We start from the raw sequence: 20,524 nt of genomic DNA on the forward strand, positions 1-20,524 counted from the left end.
GGGGGGGGGGGGGCCGGCCCGCCCCGCCTCGAGGGCCCCGGATGGCATCGCCCGGCGCCGACCGTCCGGGGCCGGGCCCGGCGGGGCGGGGCGGCCGCGGGGCCCCGGGGATGCCCTGCCCCCCCGCTCCCCCCCGCCGGGCCGCAGCGGCGCGGGGGCCTCGCCTTCCCTCTGTCCCGCCGCCCCCCGGCACTCCTCCCCCGCCCCGCGGAGGCCAGCCCGCCGGGCCGCGCCGCGCCGCGCCAGAGCTGCCCGCCCCGGGGCCGGGAGCGCAGCGCCGTGCCGGGGCCCCCATGCACCCCCCCGGCGCCCCGCTCGCCATGGCCGAGGGCGCCTTCTCGCTGTCGGCTCAGGCGGCGCGGAGCCCCGGGGGGAACCCCTCGAGGCTGCACAGCATCGAGGCCATCCTGGGGTTCACCAAAGAGGACGGGCTGCTCGGCCCCTTCCCGCCCGACGGCAGCGCCAAGGAGGGGGACAGGCGGGGGCCCCGGCACTGCCTCCCCAAGATGCCCGGAGAGCCGCCGCCGGCCGAGCCCCAGGGCCGCGCCGAGCGCTTCCAAGGTGAGCGCGGCGGGCGAGAGGCGCCGGGTGGCGGGCGGGTGGGCGCCGCTGCTCCGCGCCCTCGGAGATCGCCCTCCCGGTGACCCGCCTGCCTTCCCCTCCCAGAGCCCTTCTGCCCCGGCAGCGCCAGCCCCGAGCTGCCCGCCGGCAGCAGCGGCGAGGGGAAGCCGTCGGACGAGGAGGAGCAGCCCAAGAAGAAGCACCGGCGGAACCGCACCACCTTCACCACCTACCAGCTCCACGAGCTGGAGCGCGCCTTCGAGAAGTCCCACTACCCCGACGTGTACAGCCGCGAGGAGCTCGCCATGAAGGTCAACCTCCCCGAGGTCCGCGTCCAGGTAACGCCCGACGGCAGCCCCCGCCTCGGCCCGGAGCCGCGCTCCCGGCGCCGGGAGCCCCCGCACAGCCCGGCGCAGCCCCGCGCTCCCGGCGCCGGGAGCTCCCGGCACGGCCCGGCCCGGACCCCCGCTCCGGGCGGCCGGAGCAGCCTGGCCCCGGTGTGCGGACGGCCCCGGCCCCGCTGGCCGCGGCCGGTGCGTGGCTGAGCGGCCCCGGGGACACCGCGGAGCCCGGGGCCGTCTTCCCTTTGGTGGCCGCAGACCGGCCCCGCTGCCCAGCCTGGCCGCTGGCTGCTGCCCCTTGTCTGGCGTGTCGCGGCCCGGCGCAGCTGAAGCCGCCGTGCGCCCGCCGGGGTGGTGGCTAGCGGTTGGCTAGCGGGTGGCCGGGCCGGGCGGGTGGGCAGTCAGGGCGGGCCAGCTCCGCCACGGGGTTCCTGCTGTGCTAAGCCTGCGGGGCTGGTCCCCGCCAAGCGCGGGGCTGCGGGGGGCCGAGCCCGCGGGGAAGCGCCGCTGAACCCGCTCCTGCCCCAGCTTGGCACGGCGCGCGTTGGCTGCTCTCTGGTGCTTCCCTCGCTCCGTTCCGTGTGTGCCGCTGCACCCCGGGGAGAGCCTCTGCCTTCCGCGGCGTCCCATGGCCCGGCTAACGCGGCTGTGCTTGCAGGTGTGGTTTCAGAACAGACGGGCCAAGTGGAGGCGGCAGGAGAAGCTGGAGGTGACCTCCATGAAGCTGCAGGACTCACCCATCCTCTCCTTCAACCGCTCACCGCAAGCAGCGCCCATGGGCCCTCTCAGCAGCAACCTGCCCCTGGAGACCTGGCTCAGCCCGCCGGTGCCCAGCAGCACAGCCCTGCAGAGCCTGCCTGGCTTCGTGGCCTCGCCGCAGAGCCTGCCTGGCAGCTACACGCCACCACCCTTCCTGAACTCTCCGGCCGTGACCCACGCGCTGCAGCCGCTGGGGGCCATGGGGCCGCCGCCGCCTTACCAGTGCGGGGCCACCTTTGTGGACAAGTTCCCCTTGGATGAGGCAGACCCACGCAACACCAGCATTGCCGCCCTGCGGCTGAAGGCCAAGGAGCACATCCAGTCCATCGGCAAACCCTGGCAGACGATCTGAACTCCCTCTTCAGTACCTGGGAGAAACCTCCCCGCGGGGAAGACTGATCCTGGGACGCCCAAGGGACGCCCTCGCCCTGCGCTGGCTCCCCAAAGGGCCAGGCACGGGAAGGCTGTCCCTTGCGCCAGCCTTTCCCCCACGCCTTGGCTTGCTTTGTATCCTGTGGTCCTTTTAATTCCCTTTTCTACGTGCCCTGCAGAGTTAGGGGTCTGATCATAGCTTAGGAAAAAAAAAAAAAAATCTCTTTTGCTCTCCCTCCTTGGCTGGACGCTTTAGTTGCAATAAAAGGTGCAGTAGGGCGAAGAGCTGTGTAAGGTGGCTGAGAACTGAGGCCTGCATTACCTGGGGAGGGTTTTCTGCTTTTGCACCCTTAAATGGCACAACCTGCGTGAAGGCTGTGCACGGCATCTCTGCGCCCCGACGTGTCGCGCCGAGGGCTGGGACGGGCCCGGCTGTGGGCCCTCCCCCAGCAGCAGGACTCTGCCCGAGCGCTGGGGGTGCAGCCCCAAGGTGAGGAGCACGCACAGCCCCTCGCTCGGCCGGGGGGGCCGGGCACAACGCTCCCACAGCCGTCTTTGGGGGCAGCCCCGGGCTTGGCTGGGCTCTGCCCACCCCTGCCCCAGCACACCAGGGTGGGTGCCAGCCCCCCGGCCCTTGCTGCCCCCGCAGAGGAGGGAACCAGTGGTGCTGCAGGGCCCGGTGCCCCCAGCCCAGCTGCCCGTGGCGGGGCAGGGATGCCTGGCTGGGTGTCTGGAGCTGTCGGCCCGGTGCAGCCCCCGGATGCTGGCACGGCGCTGGGCTTCGCTCCCTCCCCTGCCCACCCAGTGCCCATCCACAAGCTGCCGAAACTAAAACTGCGGCATCTTTATTTTCCATTATCTCCGTTACTCCCTGTAATGGGGCTGAGAAGCTGTAATGAAACACCCCTTCTTCTCCACTGGGCACGGGGTGCTCTACACACTCTGGAGGTTGTGGCAATTAACGTTTCTCATTAGGGAAGAGAGAAGGATGCACAAGCGCCCTCATTGTGTCCCAGGGATGATTCAATGCAGACTGGGAGACCTCTCCTTTCACCATTTCCCACTCGTTGTGGTCAGACAAAGGCTGGCATCTAATTATATTTTCACAATCTGTGCGTATCTTTTAAGAGTCCTGTCAGAAACAAGCATGTCAGCTTTGTTCAGCTTCACTTCAGAGAGCTTTTTAACCTTAGACAGCAGTTTCTAAACATCCCTTAACAGCGTTCTCCACAGCAGCCCCCATCTATTGTCTGGAGAGCTTCTTTTACAGATAATAAGGGGACTCCCTCTATTTTGAATTGCCTTTTCCTCTCTCCCCAGCCTCCCTGCAGATCCAACCTGCCTCTCTGGACCAGAGCAGACGCTGTGCCTGGCCCCCAGGCTTCTTTCTCCTGAGCTGTGCTGGTCCCGTGGGGTGCAGGGAGGCTCAGGGATTGGGCCCCGCTGAATTCTGGTGGATGTAGCCCCAAATTCTGGGCTCTCTGTCTCTGTGTGTCCGTCCGCGGCGGTGCCCTGGCTCTCCGCTTCTTTCGCAGAGGAAGTGCTGTGCTGCCGGGAGAAGAAAGTGCTGTCACTGTCAGGACTGGGGGGGTATTTTGCTAACTTCTGGTAAGGAGACCTGAGTAAACTTCTGGGGTGGAGGGAGAGAACAAAATCTGTGGTTCTGCAGTTCTGAGGTCTTACTCCAGTGGTCCCTTCAGAGGTGAGCTTTGCATCACCAAGGACGCTGGGCTCGCAGGAAGACGCGTCTCCTCTGGTGGCTGTGTGGGAAGGGTGTCTCAGTGTGCCTGAGGGGTGCCCGCACACCCTGGGCTGGGGCAGTAACACGCTGACAAGTGGCTGCACAGGCTCTGCACACTCTTCCTCCTCAGGGGCAGGAGCAATCCCACTTGTCACTGCTTGGCTGCAGTCCAGCTGTGCCTGCGATGCCGAAAACACGCCTGCGTGTGAGCACATCTAAGTGTTGTCCAACAGCTCTCACCTGTGCCTGCTGCTCGTGATGAGCGAGCAAAGCCCCGGGATTTCAGCGGTGCTCTTCCACAGCTGGACACGACAGCCCTCCCTCCCCGTGGCCTCCCGTCCTTCTGTAGAGCCACTGGAAAGGGCCCCCTGACATTTTGATCAGCGCTGTAACCAGCACCGACGCTTGAGGTAGTCGAAGGCTGAGAGTAGGTGAAAACACAATGTCAGGAGAGCAGAAATAGCAGCTGAAGACCCCTGTTCACTTTTATTAAGCTCCTGATCCAACACCTGCCAGCAAAAAATGAAAGATTGTGTCATGCTATGGTGATTGTTCTTTTATTGACATACTAAGCAGGTCTTTTGTTATACGTTGTACATGTGAACCCTGTAATGGCTAAACTGTGCAGTCATGTACTTCAAGGAAAGCTCCAAGTTTATTGCTAAAAATAAATATTTTAACCAGCTAAACCCAAATGGGCACAGACAGGTAAATATTTTTCAAACAAATAAAGGGACCAAGGCATATATGCAAACTCATATCTTTCTTGTACCCTGTCTAGGTTTCTGTGTTCTTACACTTTCTTTCAAATTGTCCCATTCCATTTTAAAAGCTCATTTGTTCATTTTGTTGTAAATATCTTCTCCTTCTTAATTGGGTGCTGAGTCTAATAATCCTGCCTCGGCTTGTTAACTGTACAATAGCAGTCAGAGTTAATGACCCATTAGTGATTAATTCCTTAAACAGCATCTAATTGCTCACTGTAAAACCTTTTCTTAAAACTGGATTAAATCATCTAGATCCTTAACCACTTCTTTACTCTAACTTTGCTAAGGCTATTAGCCTGGCCCTTTCCAAGTGATCTATTTCTTCTTTTCCTTAAACTGTATTAGCAAGACAGTATTTTTAGTGTCTGTATTTGACTTCTTTGCAACATCTGACGTTCTAAGGAAGAATAATACCAATAGAAGACTGCCAGTGAATATATTGAGGAATTTTCTGCTTTGCAATGAGACAGCTGCAGGCAGGGAATGTTGCTACGCTAACCGTGGCATGCCACCTTGGAGCAGAGGTGGACTTGTAGGACAGGGTTTGTCAGCGGTCGTGGCTACTTGTAGAAGTGTGTAGGCTTTGGCGGGTGAAGCTGTAAATACTTCTTAAGAGTTTTCCCAGGAGAAACTTGGTCTTTGCTCAGTGCCCTGAACATGGGGCAGCCGGCAAGGGCTGCCCCAGGGGACCCCTGGGAGGGATTGCGACCTGGAGACGAATCCTTGCTACCCCTCTGTGGGCACAGATCCCTGCCTCTGGGGTTACTGCCCCTCCACACAGAACAAATGACCAGTGAGGCAGGGCAAACCTTGCTGGGAATGGGGGGCAGGACAAGCTGTGTCTGCTACCAATCAAACTGGACTCTGCCGTGGTCGAACAGGCCTTGGGGAGGGTGTCAGAAGCCGAGGAGTGCTTTCCCCTTTCCTTCCCTGCTGTATTCCACTGTGTGAACAGGCTGAGCTGGGACACTAACTGTGTTTGGAAAGCCTAGGTCATTCCTAGGTAAATCCCGTATGACCAGTCTGAGCTTCCTATCTTTCGTCAGGGAGAGGATGGATGGATATACATTTCTTTATACTATGCAGATCATTAAATTGTCCACTTTGCACTTGCTTCAAAGTTCTGGAAAAGTAAAATCAAATCACCGTCTGTGCATCTGCTTCGTCTGTAGCAATGTCTCCACTGGTAAATGAGGTTAATCCTGGGTGATTCTCATTAAGATGTGAAATGCAGAGAGGTAGACTGTTTTTTCATGAGAAGTCTTTCCATTAGGCCTGGCTGTCTTTGCCCAGCCCGGAAGGCCCAGGCTTAACATGCAGAAGTGCAAAGTTTTGTACAGGTCAGTCGCAGGAGCTATGCAGGAGAGAAGAAAATGACTATGAAGAGCTTTGAAGATCTCTGAATTAATAATTATGAGGAAAATACCATCATGAAACTCAGTCTTAATGGCACCATTTCTCAGCAGAAAGCGTATTCTAATCTCTCTTCCTTCCCACCCCTCTTCACAATCCTGTCAGTATTCAAGAAAACTAGCGAAGACACCTGGCCTATTTAAGCCAAGGAGAGTTTGACATGGAGCTCAGGTCAGTCACTTTCCAGAGGAGCAAGACTGGCTCTCTGTCCAGGACTGACCTGGGGCCCCGCTGGGTGGGGTCAGGAGAAGCTGTCATCCCTCCGGGCGTGGGCCGCCTGTTGTGTCTGCTCCACAGCCATGATGGGTCTCGGCCCCTGTGGGGTGAAAATGCACAAAGCTCAGGCACAGTTTAAATTTCTGTTACAAGCTGTTGGGGTTGAAATACCGTTCCCTTCCTCTGTTGAGGACGTGTCAGTGTCTGCAGGCGAGATGGAGAGTTGAAGGATCTTCTTTCTGTCTGCCTCAGCTACATCTGAGAGGGATTTCAAGCAAGAACATCTAGTTACTTACTGCTGAAAAATCTCAAGTATCTGTTCAAAGCTCCTGGCTACATCCTTGGGTTTTTATCAGCTCCCTTCAGTAGTTTGTCAACCACAGAGTATCCATTAATAAAATGCTATCATAGGAGAAAATGGTGCAATAAAACAAACAGAAGAGACCAGAACGAAAAGCTGGTTAGATCAGGACACTGGTCACTCTGATAACAGTTTTTCTGGTAGAGTGAATATTGCATCTCCTCTCTCTGAGCATCTCTGTGTTCTGCCAATGCATGATGTGAAAATTGGCTGACATTTGGCAGTCATCCCTCTGTCATATGACATTTCTGCCCCACTGAGAACTGTGGAATCAGCTCTGAAATGTTTGGTTCTGTGTAGAAATGCGGTTAAAGTCAGCTAGGCAAGGCATTCGGGAGAGCGTTTAAATGGAGGCAGCAGAAATTTGGGTAGAGGCAAGAAGAGATAAGAACCGAAGCTTTGGCCACTGATACAGAAGGGAGCATTGGGGTAAGCAAAGAGGATGGTGCTCCAGCTGCTGACCAGTGCAGGTAGGTCATATACCCCTCCTTCTACTCCATCTCAGTGAAGAGGCAAGTGCCAGGAGTAAAAGACAGGCCTCTGTCAATGAGGGGATGCTAGTTTTAAGCAATGCTTTTAAACAAAGGCCTCTTTGGGAAGACTGGCTCACCAGCAGCTTGTTCTTGTTCAGATGCCTCCCTTGGCTGCAGCGTGACACAAACCCAGGATGGCTTGTATGGCAGGCAAACCTGCAGTTGTTCATGCCTTCAGAGTTTACCACAAACTGGTCATAAACTTGCTGCTCCAGTTTATTTGATGCTGCCTCTGTGGGACAGGGGAGTCCCATTTTACATGCAGAGAAACTGAGGCACAGAGGAACATGACTCACCCAAGTTCAGAGGGGGATGGCACGACTGAGTTGCCTCATGCCTCCAGTGCCATTTGGGGCCCCTTCGGGTGGCATGAGCCATCCACAAGTGCCTGGCACATACGACACAGGCTCTGCAGGAACACACACACACACACCCCCGATCGCTGGAGGCCAAGGGTGCCAACACCAGTAGATGCCTGCACTCAGCACCCCCCTGGAGTCTGCACAAAGATATCCTGAGTCTTCAGACAGTGCTTTGGCTTCTGGGTCAGGCTTCTTTTTAGTTCCTGGGTGTACAACACACGCACATACTCACTCCAGGGACTCTGCCCACACAAAGGCTAGAGCCAACCTCCCAAGTGCCTTTTTGTGTGCTCCTCTTATTTTGCTCAGCTCCTTCCTCCACTCTGCCTTCATCACTGCCAAGGGTGGGCAGGCGAAGGCTGATTCAAATGCATGAAAAAGGCTTTTCAGGGATGGCCTGAGGGTATGCGGCCTGGCTGAGCTGCTGCAGGCTTTGTGTGAGGTGGGTAATCTGTGCTGAGACCTGAGAGCCTGCCCCCGCCCTGCCCCAGGAATTGCTGCTTCTCCTGCTCTTCTGGGGATTCCTCCTTGTCTCTGTGAGCAGCTTCCTTCTGGGTGTCCTGGCAGAGCAGTTCGGTACGGCTGTCCCGATCTGGCCTTGCACCGAGCCAGAATCAAATCCCTTGGCGGCAGAACGCAGACGGCACGTGAGCTGCCTCACGCGGCCTTTTCCACAGATCCTTCCTCCAGGAGAGGAGAGGGCCTGGAGGGCGGGAAGGGACGGCTGGCGCACCACATGAGCAGGCGGGTTTTTCTGAGGTGCTAATCCAAACTCCTGGCAAGGCTTCGCGTTGTCTTTGGGCAAGGTGACAAACGGGAACAAAAAGAGCGAGACAAAACTGAAAAAGGTAAGCGTTTTAAAGTTATAAAAATCCTGGGACAGCAACTAAGTACATTGGGTATTCCCGTTGTCTGGCACAGGCCGGGATGTCCCCTGAGATAAAGCAGATTTACCCTGGAACTCGGAATATCTAAAATGAAGGTGCAGGCCATCCCTGGTAGTCTGATCGGCACCGCGGCGCCTTTTTCTCCCCATTTTTGTCCGAGAGGACGTGCAGGGCTGGGTGAGGGGGGCCACAGCGCGCGGCCTGGGTGTTCATTAGTCCTGTGCTCGCTTCGGCGGGAGTGAACCAGCCCCGACCCGCCACGAGAGGCAGCGAGACGTGGCGTTAGAGCTGCCTGACTGGCGCGGAGGGGCACTAACGCGAGAGGTGCGGGCACCGCAAGGAGACGCGGGGTGAAGTTTGGACCCGCCCGGCCCTGGGCGCCGCCCCACGGCCCTGGGCCCCGCCGCCGTCCGCGGGCCGAGGGCGCCCCCTGCTGGCGCGGGTCACGGCGGCGGCGCGGCGGGACCCCGGCGGGTGGGCGGCGGTCGCGCGGGAGCGGCCCCTGCCGGCCCGCGCTGCGCCTCGGAGCGTGCCCGCGGTCGGAGTGCCCCGGAGGCCGCCCCGTCCGCGCCCCTGCTCGCCCAGGCGCCCCCTCCCCTAGGCCCGGCTGCCCGGGGCCGCCCCCGGGCGCTGCCTGTCCCCAGCGGCGGGGCCCCCCGCGCGGTCCCTGTGTCCGCTGCGGACGGGGACCCCCCCTCGGGAGGGGGCCGTGTCCGCTCCGCTCGGCCCGAGCGCCACAGCCAGGGACCGGCCCAGGGAGAGCCCCGGTGCAAAACGGACCGTGCTGCTCTCCCTTTGTTACTGCCGTGGCACAGACGGTTTCCATTGTATTAACTCAAATAAAAGTATAGACTCGGCCGTTTTATTAGTACTGTTTATTGCGAATGTTGAAATGTCATGTGGTTTCGAATAAGAGATGAACTGATTAGATAGGTAAGTCATATAATTAATTGGAAGACCCTTCCGTGACAATTATATATATCAAAGCCATTCGAGTGAGAAAAATGCAACCTTGAAAATGAAGTAGAGAGTTTAGTCATTGCTGTAACATAGAAGAATACGTGTATTTAGATATTTTACACAAAGGAAATCTTGTTTACAGAAAAGAGACCTTGTTGATTATCTGATACAATCAAGTACTTGTGAAATATAGTCTCTTACGGAAAGTATTCCATTTCTTCATCATTTAGAGACCTTCCTTCAGCTCGGAGTGCTCTCTTTCATATTCACAACTTGAAGCAGATAGTCCATCATCTAATAAAAAGATAAAATATTATTTATAGACCAGTCCCGAGAAAAGTAATTCACTAAGTTAATAAGCCTAATACACATCTGCTCTGTGTATTCACCTAACACACACGTTCCTAATAATCTTTCCAAAACAGACCTAATTTGTCTTGGTTAGCATAATAACCAACTGCCAAAGAATGAGGAAAGTCATTCTCCCACTTATTCTGTCTGCCATCTCATTTATATAGTGTCTCATTAAGTGTTTAAAAGCCAAGTCAGAGAAACAATTTGAAGCTTATTTTCCAACTTACTTTTACACTTAGGCCAACTTGCAGGAGAGATTTCCCTTCTGATCTTTAAGTACTTTAACAGTAATTTATTCACAGAATAAAGAGCAGGCAAGATCTTAATTTGTCTGGTATTCACTGAAAACAGAAGAAAGTAACTCAGGTGCACCACTCTAAGCCTAATTCCCAGAACTCTTATGCTCATCTCTTTGGCTTTTTTGACTATTTGTGCGTTACAGCACTTTCTCTATTCTGGGTGAGTCTTTTAGACAGAATTTTTTTTATTCTTGAGAAATGTACAGCACAGTCTGCGCATTAGTGGTGAATAGTGCACTGGATGAATCTGAGCTAATAAGCAAGACCCTGAATGGAGTTACCCAAAGTATGTATCTGTATTTACTTCTGCAGCCTCCAGCTTTGATCCGGGATTTCTGATCTTAAACTTAAAATTTTAAATTAAATCAGCTAAATTTGAAAGAGTCCATGAAACAAATTCCTCCTAGTACATATCCTCGCAATGCAGCCTGTCTTCACAACCCTGTGGGCACACAGGGTTACACACACAGAGACAGACTTCGCCGTCAGCACCTCTGCAAGTGCATGCTCAGCTTCGGAGAGCTGTAGACCCCTCAGCAGCGGTAGGGTCTTGGGACAGCTATTCCACCGCCTGACAGTAGGGTTCACGATTTACCTTTTTTTGGTGCCATTTCAGCACCCCAGTCCAAAGCCCATTCCACAGTGAATAGTAACCCACTGTAAATACGGTGTCTGGTTCCTCCTAGAATCAGTTTCTGTTTCAAACTCAAACACAATATGGCTGGAAAAGTATTTAGTGCCGAGTTCCCATGTGTACTGCACTGTCACGGTCAGTTTACTCTGCCCGGCCGCCTTCCAGCGGGGTAGGCAGCTCCACTCATCGCTCCGCACAGGGACCCCTTCGCGAGCTGCGGCACAGTGGCACCTTCAACAAAGGTGGTGTCTACCCAAAATTTGTGCAACGTGGAACCCCCACATCCAGAAAAACTTACAGAATCAAGATTCAGAGGCCATTTGTGCTCCTGTATCACTGTATACATGTATGACTTGAGTTACGTATGTATACCAGAATTCCACCTTTAGAAATAAACAAGGCCTCCTTTATTAAAAATAATGATTATCATTATTTAAACGCTTAGGAAACTATCACAACCCTCAAAAAAGTAAAGCACATTCCTTTTGATCTTCAGGTCCTCTTCATCTGGAAGGCAGATCTCAAAAAGATACGTAGCTTAACTTCCAGAGCCTGGGTTTTTACTTTCTGAAGCCAAAGGAAAAATAATACATCGTATCTTATCTAGACCACATATAATCAGGTATTTGTGATCAACAGGAGGAAAGCACAGGTTACGTACTACCTTCATGATTATGTTTTACTTCAAGATGGAGACAAAGAAACTGCTGAATGCTGGAAATCAAAGGTTCTATGGCACAAGGGGGTTCTGCAAGTTGTCATGTATCTTAGTCACATGAAAGACATGATTTTTTAACTAATCATTGGAGAAATCTGGATATTTAAGGCAATGATCTCATTATTCCACATATATGTTCAATGTCTGACCACAAAAATGTAGATATTAATTTAGCGTAAAAGTACATACATACGGGTATGATTCAACTTACCGGAGGCAACTTTCAGCCTGCCTAAGTCTGATTTATTACCAGATACTTTTAGACACACTTTTAGACCTCTTTACATAGCATAATGGAATTTGTTCATCTGATCTGATTACCAAGCTGCACACTGCAGAGCTGAAGATGAAATAGTTTTCTTTTTAGATAGTATTAATCACAATTATCATTGTCATAAAGCCATAGCCAGAAAGAAACCTAGGGACAGCATTACAGCATTCACATCAGTGGTGTAGGAGACTTAAATCACAGCTTAATTTAATGAGTAAATTTTTACCCATATTCAAGTCCAAACCAAAGTATTCACTGACTTTGCACCAAGATTTCATGAGGGAGACTGGGCTGAAGTTAGCCCAGGAATATTAATTACATCATATTACAGTAGAATATGGGGAGGAAAAAAATCTTCACATTAATGTCTTTAAGGGGGTGTATTAATCTTTTTATTCTACTTCAGTGTCACCCAAAAGAACTCTGCAGCTATATCACCATTACTGTACCTGGAACATTATAAAGAAAGGAGTTTCCTAATGAATTCTGCAATTTACATTATTTAGACCCTGATTACTTTCTGTAAAACTTGACTGATACCCTTCCAAGGGTATTTTATAGGATTTTCCAAAAGAATAGGGGTGAACCTGTTCCAAAGTCTTGTTACCTTGTGAAACACTGCTAGTAAGTACCTTAACCTGAGGGAAGAGGACGTGGGTCCCAGTCACACATTACAGCTTATCAGTAGCCACATACTCATTTTGTAAGACCACAGATGACCACAGTAATGGCCAGCACCATCAGCCGGGGGAAAAGACTTGCAGGAGACAAAGCTGGGAGCAGACAAACCTCTCTGCCCCACTGCTCTCTCCAGGGATCGGCAGCACCTCACAGCCAGACAAGGTACGGACAGCTGGCACGGCAGCCGAGGGACACAGCCGGTGTTGTGTGGCTTCGTACACACTGCACTTTGCCTGCCTCGGGCCCTCTGCATCCACACCTGGTTTTCACACTGGCTTGCTTTTGCTGCATTAATACAGAACTTGGTGCTGATGTGGTCATCTGAGCATGGAGAGCTAGAAATGAGAAGAATGAAACAACCGAGCAAACCTAACGGGAATACAGACTTGGGGCTCGCTGAGTTTATGCCCATTGGCAAATTAATTCATAAAACATATAATCTGTGGGTGGCAGTCCATAATCAAAAGTCTTACTTTACTGAATGACCAGTGCATGAGATGCATTTCTGCTACTTTTCTGGACAACCCACAAGCTAGAGGAAGCTGTAAAACGAAATTCGAACATATGGAATGCCTCTACAGGTTTTCTCTTACTTACGTCTTTCCAGCTGCTATTGTCATCTGTCTCCCAGGTGTTCCTGGTATACCAGGGAAGCCCTCCTTTTAAAAAGTGAGCACTTTTATTTTCATTCCCTTCCAGCAGCCGTAGCAAATATTTTGAGATTTCTTCCCACTGCAGATAGTCTTCCAGCTGCTTGATATTTTCAGGTAATGCTGAAAATGGTGTCTTGTTTTCTTCTTCATAAACATAGGGAAAATCTCCAGTGCTCTTTTTCCCCATTAAATGTCCTGTAACGACAATGACAGTAGCATGAACTTAACCAAAACAGGTATAGATCTGATTGTTCAGACATCAGCTGAAGTTGTTACTGACTGTGTGGAGGGAAGGGAAGGGGTCAGATGATGAAGTTGAAACACAACTGGGACTGGAGATTTTGTCACAGTGTCCCACACGATTATTTCCTCTGTCCCTCATGCTACATGGTCAGAGAAAACGTTGCTGAGAGGGGGGCACAGATGACCAAGCGTTTTGCCTGGAGCCCGGGAGAGGCACCTGGTCAGATTTGCTGGAGTAAGACGCGGATGGAGAAGCCGCAGGTTTTAGACTTCCCCTGTCTTGACGCGGGATGTGGGACCCCGCTGTAAGGCCGTATTCCAGTGCCCTCCTGGGAGCTGAACTGGACGCCCCTTTGACATCCCACGCTGCACCGTCACCGAAGTGAAACCACAGTCGGCTCTCGGCTGCCGAGGAGGGAAGGGGGGAGCCTCCTCCGGGCTGAGCGCCCCGGGGCCCGGCGGGGGCCAGGGCTCCCCGAGGTGCTGCTGGGTCCCGTCCAGCCGCCTTCGGGCCGGGGGCTGGGTCCCCGCACCCCCGAGGGAAGGCGGGAGCACCATCAGCGAAAAACACGTCCAAGGTGCCGGAGAAAGCGGGGTTACCCCGCGGGGCGCAGCGGCGGAGGCCGGGGCTGGCCGGGGCGCGGGTGGCCGCCGCGGCTGAGCTGCTCCGCACCCGGCGCTCCGCGGGGCAGCGCCGCCCGGTGCCGGGGATCGCCCCGACGGCGGGGACAGCGCAGCCGGCCCGGGAAGCCCCCCCGGACGCCAGCCTGTCGCAGCCCTTGTGTGCGTCCCCCCATCCCGGCCGGGACAGCCGAGCCGCCGTCCCCGGGGGCACGGGGAGCCGTCGGGGCGGCGCGGCGCCGGGCGGGGCGCGGCGCGGCGCGGCGCGGGCGGAGGGAGGGTCGGTCCCGTCGGGCTGCCGGGCGGAACGGAGACTTACCCACAGCCCAGTGGCTGCCGCGGGGGTAGATCTTGGTGAGCGCGGGGGAGCCGCCGGGCTGCAGCGGGGCCGCGCCGCCCTGAGCCGCCAGCAGCGCCAGCGCCAGCAGCGGCAGCGCGCCGGGCCGCCGCGGGCCGCCGCCGCCCATCGTGCCGGGGCCGGTGCCGGGGCCGCCGCCGCTGCCGGTGCCGCCGCCGGTGTCGCCGAGCCGCCCTCCGCTGCGGGCCGGCTCCGGCTCCGTCTGGGCGAAGCGCTGCCGCCTCCGCCGCCGCCGCCCCCCATTTATACGACGCCGGGTCCGGGCGCGAGTGGAGCTCCCGCGCCTGACGCCTCCTCACGGGGCCGGGGCTGCGGCCGCCCCCGGGCCCCCCGTGCCTCCGTCCTGCCTCTGGCGGGGGCGGGGGCCGCTGCCGGCAGCCCCGGGCCCCCCCCGCCCGCCTCCCCGCCCCGGCAAGGCTCCCGGTGGGGGGAGGCGAGCGGGTGCCGGCCGTGGGGCTCAGCTCCCCTCCCCTCCAGCCGCCGCCGCGGGAGCCCCGGGGTCGGCACCCCCCGACGGGCTTCCCCGGGGGCCGCTGCCCCGCCGCTGCCCCCCGGCGCGGAGCCTGCGGGGGCCGATCCCCGCCTTCACCCCTTTCTGTGCTGCCGCGGCCGGCCGGTGCCTGGGCGCTTTCGTGCTTTCGGCGAGGCCGGCCGACGCTCCCTTGGGGTCATTTTCTCGGTGGCGTTCGAAAAACAAAAGCTTCTGAGAAGTTTGTTTTCCCCTCCCTTCGACGGGGCGGCCCGCGCGGCTGTGAGGGCCCCGGGGCCGGGATGCTGCGGGGGGTACCCAGCGTGACCCGCCAGCCCCGGGCCCCCGGCAGGCGCCGCCTGGGGGGTGATGGAACGGGACGGCCCCGTGCGGCAGTGGGGGGACGCGGGGGGGTCCGGCAGAGGCAGAGGGGAGGGGGCGGGAGCGCCGACGGCACGGCACGGTCCCACCGTGGGCCGCGCGGGACGGTGGGTCCGTGTGTTCAGCTCCTGCGGGTGAGCGGCCGCCACAGCCCACCCCAGCTGCATTCCCGTTTCTTCTGAAGAACTTTCTGTGAAAAAGAATCTATCTTCTTTACCTGAAAATTTTCACGGAAGTGGTTTGCTGCTCTAGACTAAAATGACCAAACTGCTTAAAAATTTTTACAAGAGCTTATGGGGGGAAAAAAAGCTCCAGTAGTTTTTAAGCAGGAGGAATGGCTGTAAAACGACTGAACTCAAAGGACAACATCACTTGAAGCTTATTGAAACAGAAGATCTTGCGCAAAGAGTTTCTTTTAATTTCCAGTACCACATACATTTAGTGTCACAGGTGACAGTAGTGTGACTCACAGATTTACAGGACTTTCTTCTTTCCTTGCATAGAAAGCCTGTGAACTTTCCAGCACTGGAACTGGCCAACTCTGTAGTAGTTAATGGACGAAAAGATTTCCATCCTGAAGAGGCAGTGCAGAGGCAAGGAGGGATGAATCACTGAAGGAGCCAGAGATGACTGTAAAGGCCATGAAGAAGTGAAAGGCTTAAATTCATACTCAACCTCGGGCTTGTAAGCAGTTTCACTGAAGTGAAGGTGGATGAGTTCTAGAGGGATATCAAGTCCTGATGTGCTGATTGTCCCAGAGGAGAACAACAAAGTCAGGGATGAAGTCATGTGGAACTGGCACAGTTTATGTGATGATTTTGCTGTCTAGAGAACTATGTCAGGAAGTAGGATACACACTGAACAGAGCTGACTGTAAGGAACTTGCCAGATCCTTCAGCTAACCCTGCACAGCTGAAACTGAACTATACCTCATGGAAAGTACCGTGGATGTGAATTAACATAATTACCAGGCAAACCATCTAGTAGAATCACTTTTGAAGCCAATTGTGTATCCTACTGTATGAGCTCAATTGTTCCCTTGTTTAGTCTTGGTTTAGTGCATCCTCTTTTTCTGGTTCATGTGATTCATTCTGGTTATTAATTATGCATTCTTGTTTAATTTACAATAGTATTCTCAAGCCTCAATTACAGGTTTCACTGTGCAGCCTGCAGTACAGCTACAGACAACGTGTGCTCTGTGCTGAGTGACAGCAGATCACATACAATATTGCCATCCGTGGGAAATTCTAATTGTTCGTCGCAATTCAGGACAGGAAATTGAAAATTCAGGAAACACTCTGTTTTCAGAGAAAAAAACAAAATATTTGGGTCTCCAAAGCTGCAGCAGGCCTACTGGAAGGCCCCTGGCTGCCCTCGCCTCCCCAGGCTGGGCCTACCCTTGCGCTGGGCCTCAGGCCTGGGCTGCGGCCGCCCGCCCTCCCCGTGCCCTCCGGGACGCTGGTGCCCCACTCGCCCTCGGCACAGCGCCGCTCCCGTCCCCTTGTTTCAGCCCTGGCCACTCCAGAAGCCACCGATGGGGTTCCCTCAGCCCTGGCCCCACGGGCGGCTGAGCGGGGGGAGCCGCCAGCAGGTCCCGGCCGCCGCCACGCTGGTCGGACTCATTCGGGATGCAGTTGTTTCCCAGTGCGACATTCAGCACGGTACTTTTGTTACTTTCAGCTGTTTCAGTTGGGTTTGCTTCTGCTGCTTTATGTAGGGCTTGTGGAGGGTTGACAAGGCAGGGCTGGAGCCTTCTGGTCAGTAGGGTGTGTAACACCTTGCTGTAGGCAAGCTTCCACTGGCAACGCCGAGCCAGGAATTCTTCCTCAGTTCCTTGCTGCCCAGTAGTCCTCAGTCTCTTCTACCACAAATGCTATCAAAACAAATAAACCTTTCTCATATTTCGTATATATACTCCATCCGAACACATTTCGTGTGTTAAAGGCTGTGCCTTCACATTAAATCTCATTTTGCACCGTCTCAAGCTACATTAAGATTGTTCCTCATCCACTCCCATTTTTATACCTTGTGTTAGGGACTGAGTGAAAGTTTAAATTAGTTTGCCCTTTAGGGGATTAAAGTTACAGTGGAAAATACTGATTTAGAGAGCTGATCAAATTTGGGTTTGAATTTTCTTTTTACTTAAACTTTTCGAGTGGAGGGATATTTTTGCCAAGAAAAACACATTTTCAGGGTTTTGTCATAAAAAAATCTGTTTCACTCCTCCAAACAATCAAACTGGGTTATTTGAAGCAAACTGCCATCAAAAAATCAGTTTGAGGATTTTCCATTATTCTGGAAAACAATAATTTTCCCAAACTAAAGCAACACCACAGGCCTATTTATCTCTTTTAGTTTTACCTTTGCTTTTACACTGACAGCCTTTACGACAGCCCTCTTCTCTCTTCACTGAATATGTTCAGTAGAAGTTTATTCTGTTTTCAAAAGAAACAGACCCTAGTAAAATCTTTAGTCCCATAATTTGCATATGTGCCTTGATTCATGCATACACAGAACTGACACCCACCGTAATGACCCCCCTCAGCTGGCTCCCAAACGTGTCTGGAGGAAGTGTTAGAGGCAGGCTTGTCTTTTTCCAAAGCAGCCTTGGCTGCACAGCTTACGCTTTCCCCAAAATAATGCAATATATTTGTAATACGTGCTGGACACATCACAAGCTCTGCTTCACTTATTTGTACGACACAGCTGGGGCTTTCCACTGCCTGGTGAAATGCTTGCGTGGCTTTCGGGATCAAAATGCCTATCAGGACATTCTTAGGACCTTCCTCATCCTCTGTTAGAATGACAGGAAATCAGTTTTACAACCAAAACTCATCACTGGGGTGAACTGACCCACTCTTCCCCATCCTGCAGCGACAGAGCAGGCGTGCAGTGGCCTGAAGAGAAGAATGTGATGCTGGAATGGTTGTACCAGAACTGCGATGGAGAGCCTTCGGGTTGGCAGGCAGCAAAGAAACCAGCATTTCTTATTTACTTGTTCATAAGGATAAAAAAGGTGATACGGATTGATTCTAATTCTTATTTTTATTAACTTTTTCAGAAAAAATAAGAATTTGATATTATACAGAAATAACATACTGGACCCCCCACAATAAAAAATGATCCAGGTACAATAAACACGTTATCAAACTGCGAGTGACTCATTCATTGGAGACCTTTTTTTCTTAAAGAAGAAATCCGATAACGTAAATTTGTGTTTGAACATCAAGAAACAGCTCTCTTCACTTTAAAATACCCTTCTATTTTTCATATATCCCATGGCAAAGTGAACCATTGTTGCACTCCATGGCAGGAAAACATTAAGGGGTTTTAAATGCTATTAGCACAATAACACTCTTTAATTTGCTTTCTTTACATTTTAGACAACTATGATTGTTCTATCAGCAAGGTAGATTTTATGGAAATAAAAAGGGATAAAAGAAAAATGGTGTGCCTTTCATCGTTTTCTTTGTACTGATCCTGACGTTAGAGACAGCTATAATATATGTACAGAACAAACAACGGTTTAAGCATATCACCAACGTAATAACAGGGCACGGTCACTGAGGAATACTTTGTAAATGTTGAAGATGCTGAATAGACTAATCTCCGGCACTTCAAACCTGTAGTCAGGGCAGGCATTCTGCAAATAGCCTGAAAACTGACTCTCTGCAGTAACAGTTCCCTGAAGAACTGAAGACATTTTTCAGAAAAGAGCTCCATAACTTTACAGAGGCTGAACAATATGAAATAATGTACATTTATTTAATAAGGCAGAGTTTAAGGTATCTGATACTGTTTGTGCTGCATTTTAAAGTCCTAGACCTAGCTCACTGGAGCCTAACTGAAGCAATTGCTTATTGCACATTTAGTGGATGTCACTGTGCGGCATTAGCCATCACATTTTGTGGTTTTGCGATTTTTGTAGGGGAGGGGTTCAATATTTTGAGAATTCAAATGGGAAGCATTGATGTTTCTGAATTCTCAGGAACTATTGCTGGCCAGACAGAGACAGTCCCAGCTGAGCCTTCCCAGCAAAGACAAAAGGATTCAATCAACACAACACTGCTGTGCTCGTGGTCCCGGGGCACACAGAGCGAGGGGATGTGAGCTGCAGACACCGAGCTCGAGCCCTGCTGCTGGCACCGGGCAGGGAGGGCTCACCGTGCGGAGCCGCAGACTCATGGATGGGTTTGGGTTGGAAGGGACCTTCAAAGATCCAGCCCCCCTGCAACGAGCAGGGACATCTCCAGCTAGATCTGGTTGCTCAAAGCCCCCTCCAACCTGACCTTGAACATCTACAGGGGTGGAGCATCTGACTTCTCCAGGCAACTTGTTCCAGTGTCTCGCCACCTTCATCATAAAAAACATTTCTTCCTCTAAACCTGCCCTCCTTCAGTTTAAAACCATGTTGCCCCTTGTCCTGTCACTACAGGCCCTGGTAAAACATCTCCATCTTTCTTATAAGCCCCCTTGAAATACTGAAAGGCCACAAGAAGTTTCTCCCGGAGCCCTCTCTCCTCAGCTGAACCCCCCATCTCCCTCACCCTTTCTCACAGCAGAGCTGTTCCACCTCTCAGACCATTTTTGTGACTCTGCTCTGGACCCACGTCTGCTTGCACTGGGGACCCCAGAGCTGGACACATGAGAGCGGAGCAGGGGGGGAGAATCCCCTCCCTGGGGCTGCTGCCGGTGCAGCCCAGCACACGCTGCACAGCGCTGGCCCACAGCAGTACGTCCAGCACCCCGGTGCAACCTGTCAGGCAACGTGCTCCAGGCTTGGGCCAGGGGTGTAAGCACAGCTATGTGTGGTGCTTACACCTCCCTTTCTTCCCTTCCAGCTCTGAGTGCTCACTGGAGGTGAGTGCTGCCCGGCTGTCGTGGGAGTGCAGCGTGGCAGGGGCTGCTCCTCACCTGGGGTGAGAAGATCCGCCAATGTGTTAGTTTGCAACTAAATCTACAGAAAATAAACACCAAGGAAATTTGAAACTACAAGTTCTGTTTCCCAGATGTCAGTTTCTTCCACATACAGCTGCTGATGCTGGATTTATAAACACCACGTGTTGGAAAAGAGAGCGGCTGCGGAACTTGCATGACCCAAGTCCAGAGATCAAACAAACATCAGGACAAGCGCAGGTGACAAAGTACAGGCATTAGCAAACCACAAGGCCCCAGACACCCCCCACAAGAAGTGAAGCAGAAAAGCAGCCCCGCACACAGCAGCGGGCAGAGGTCACTGTCCTTGGGGGCAGGGAGGCACGGGGGCCAGCCCCGACCCCTGGGCCACTGTCAGTGGCCAGACAGCCCCAGCTGCGCCGTGACCACGGGAAGGTGAGCCAAGGCTTCAGGCACCCCTGGGGCAGGGCCACGCTGTGCCTCATTCCCAGAGAACAACAAAACCCACCTCCTCCTCCTCGTTAGCACCCCTGGACACAGGGGAAGTGCAGCCCCCCTGCCCCCGGGGGCTGGCACACCAGCATCTCAGTGCCCAGGCCCTGTGCAGTCGGGTTTTCCGCACACGCCTTTGATTCTAGTTCTAGCAAACGTGGGCATCAGCACTAGAAACCCA

General features: G+C 53.7%; 2 protein-coding genes and 1 long non-coding RNA gene across 4 annotated transcripts; 2 read left to right on the forward strand and 1 right to left on the reverse strand.

The window, feature by feature from the left end:
- Positions 1 to 24: 24 nt before the first annotated feature.
- Positions 25 to 5,083, forward strand: RAX (retina and anterior neural fold homeobox). Of its 2 annotated transcripts, none has more exons than XM_074932621.1 (3): positions 25 to 561; positions 667 to 887; positions 1,561 to 5,083. In XM_074932621.1, exons 1-3 carry the CDS (start codon positions 42 to 44, stop codon positions 2,011 to 2,013), a joined length of 1,194 nt encoding a protein of 397 aa, XP_074788722.1. In that variant the 5' UTR covers positions 25 to 41; the 3' UTR covers positions 2,014 to 5,083. The 2 variants fall into 2 exon arrangements, with proteins under 2 accessions (XP_074788722.1, XP_074788721.1); XM_074932620.1 differs by having other exon boundaries at positions 30 to 561; positions 667 to 899; positions 1,561 to 5,081.
- Positions 5,084 to 7,940: 2,857 nt separating this feature from the next.
- On the forward strand, positions 7,941 to 15,558 carry LOC141973192 (uncharacterized). Its single transcript, XR_012635491.1, has 3 exons — positions 7,941 to 8,002; positions 8,104 to 8,274; positions 15,459 to 15,558. It is a non-coding gene; the product is annotated as an uncharacterized LOC141973192 (long non-coding RNA).
- GRP (gastrin releasing peptide) lies at positions 9,199 to 14,322 on the reverse strand. Its single transcript, XM_074932568.1, has 3 exons — positions 14,067 to 14,322; positions 12,828 to 13,078; positions 9,199 to 9,567 (listed from the first exon to the last, which is right to left on the reverse strand). The coding sequence occupies exons 1-3, from the start codon at positions 14,212 to 14,214 to the stop codon at positions 9,514 to 9,516; spliced, it is 453 nt and encodes a 150-aa protein (XP_074788669.1). The 5' UTR covers positions 14,215 to 14,322; the 3' UTR covers positions 9,199 to 9,513.
- Positions 15,559 to 20,524: the final 4,966 nt, after the last annotated feature.

This window comes from Athene noctua, chromosome Z, assembly GCF_965140245.1.
Source record: "Athene noctua chromosome Z, bAthNoc1.hap1.1, whole genome shotgun sequence".
NCBI classification, from domain to species: domain Eukaryota; kingdom Metazoa; phylum Chordata; class Aves; order Strigiformes; family Strigidae; genus Athene; species Athene noctua.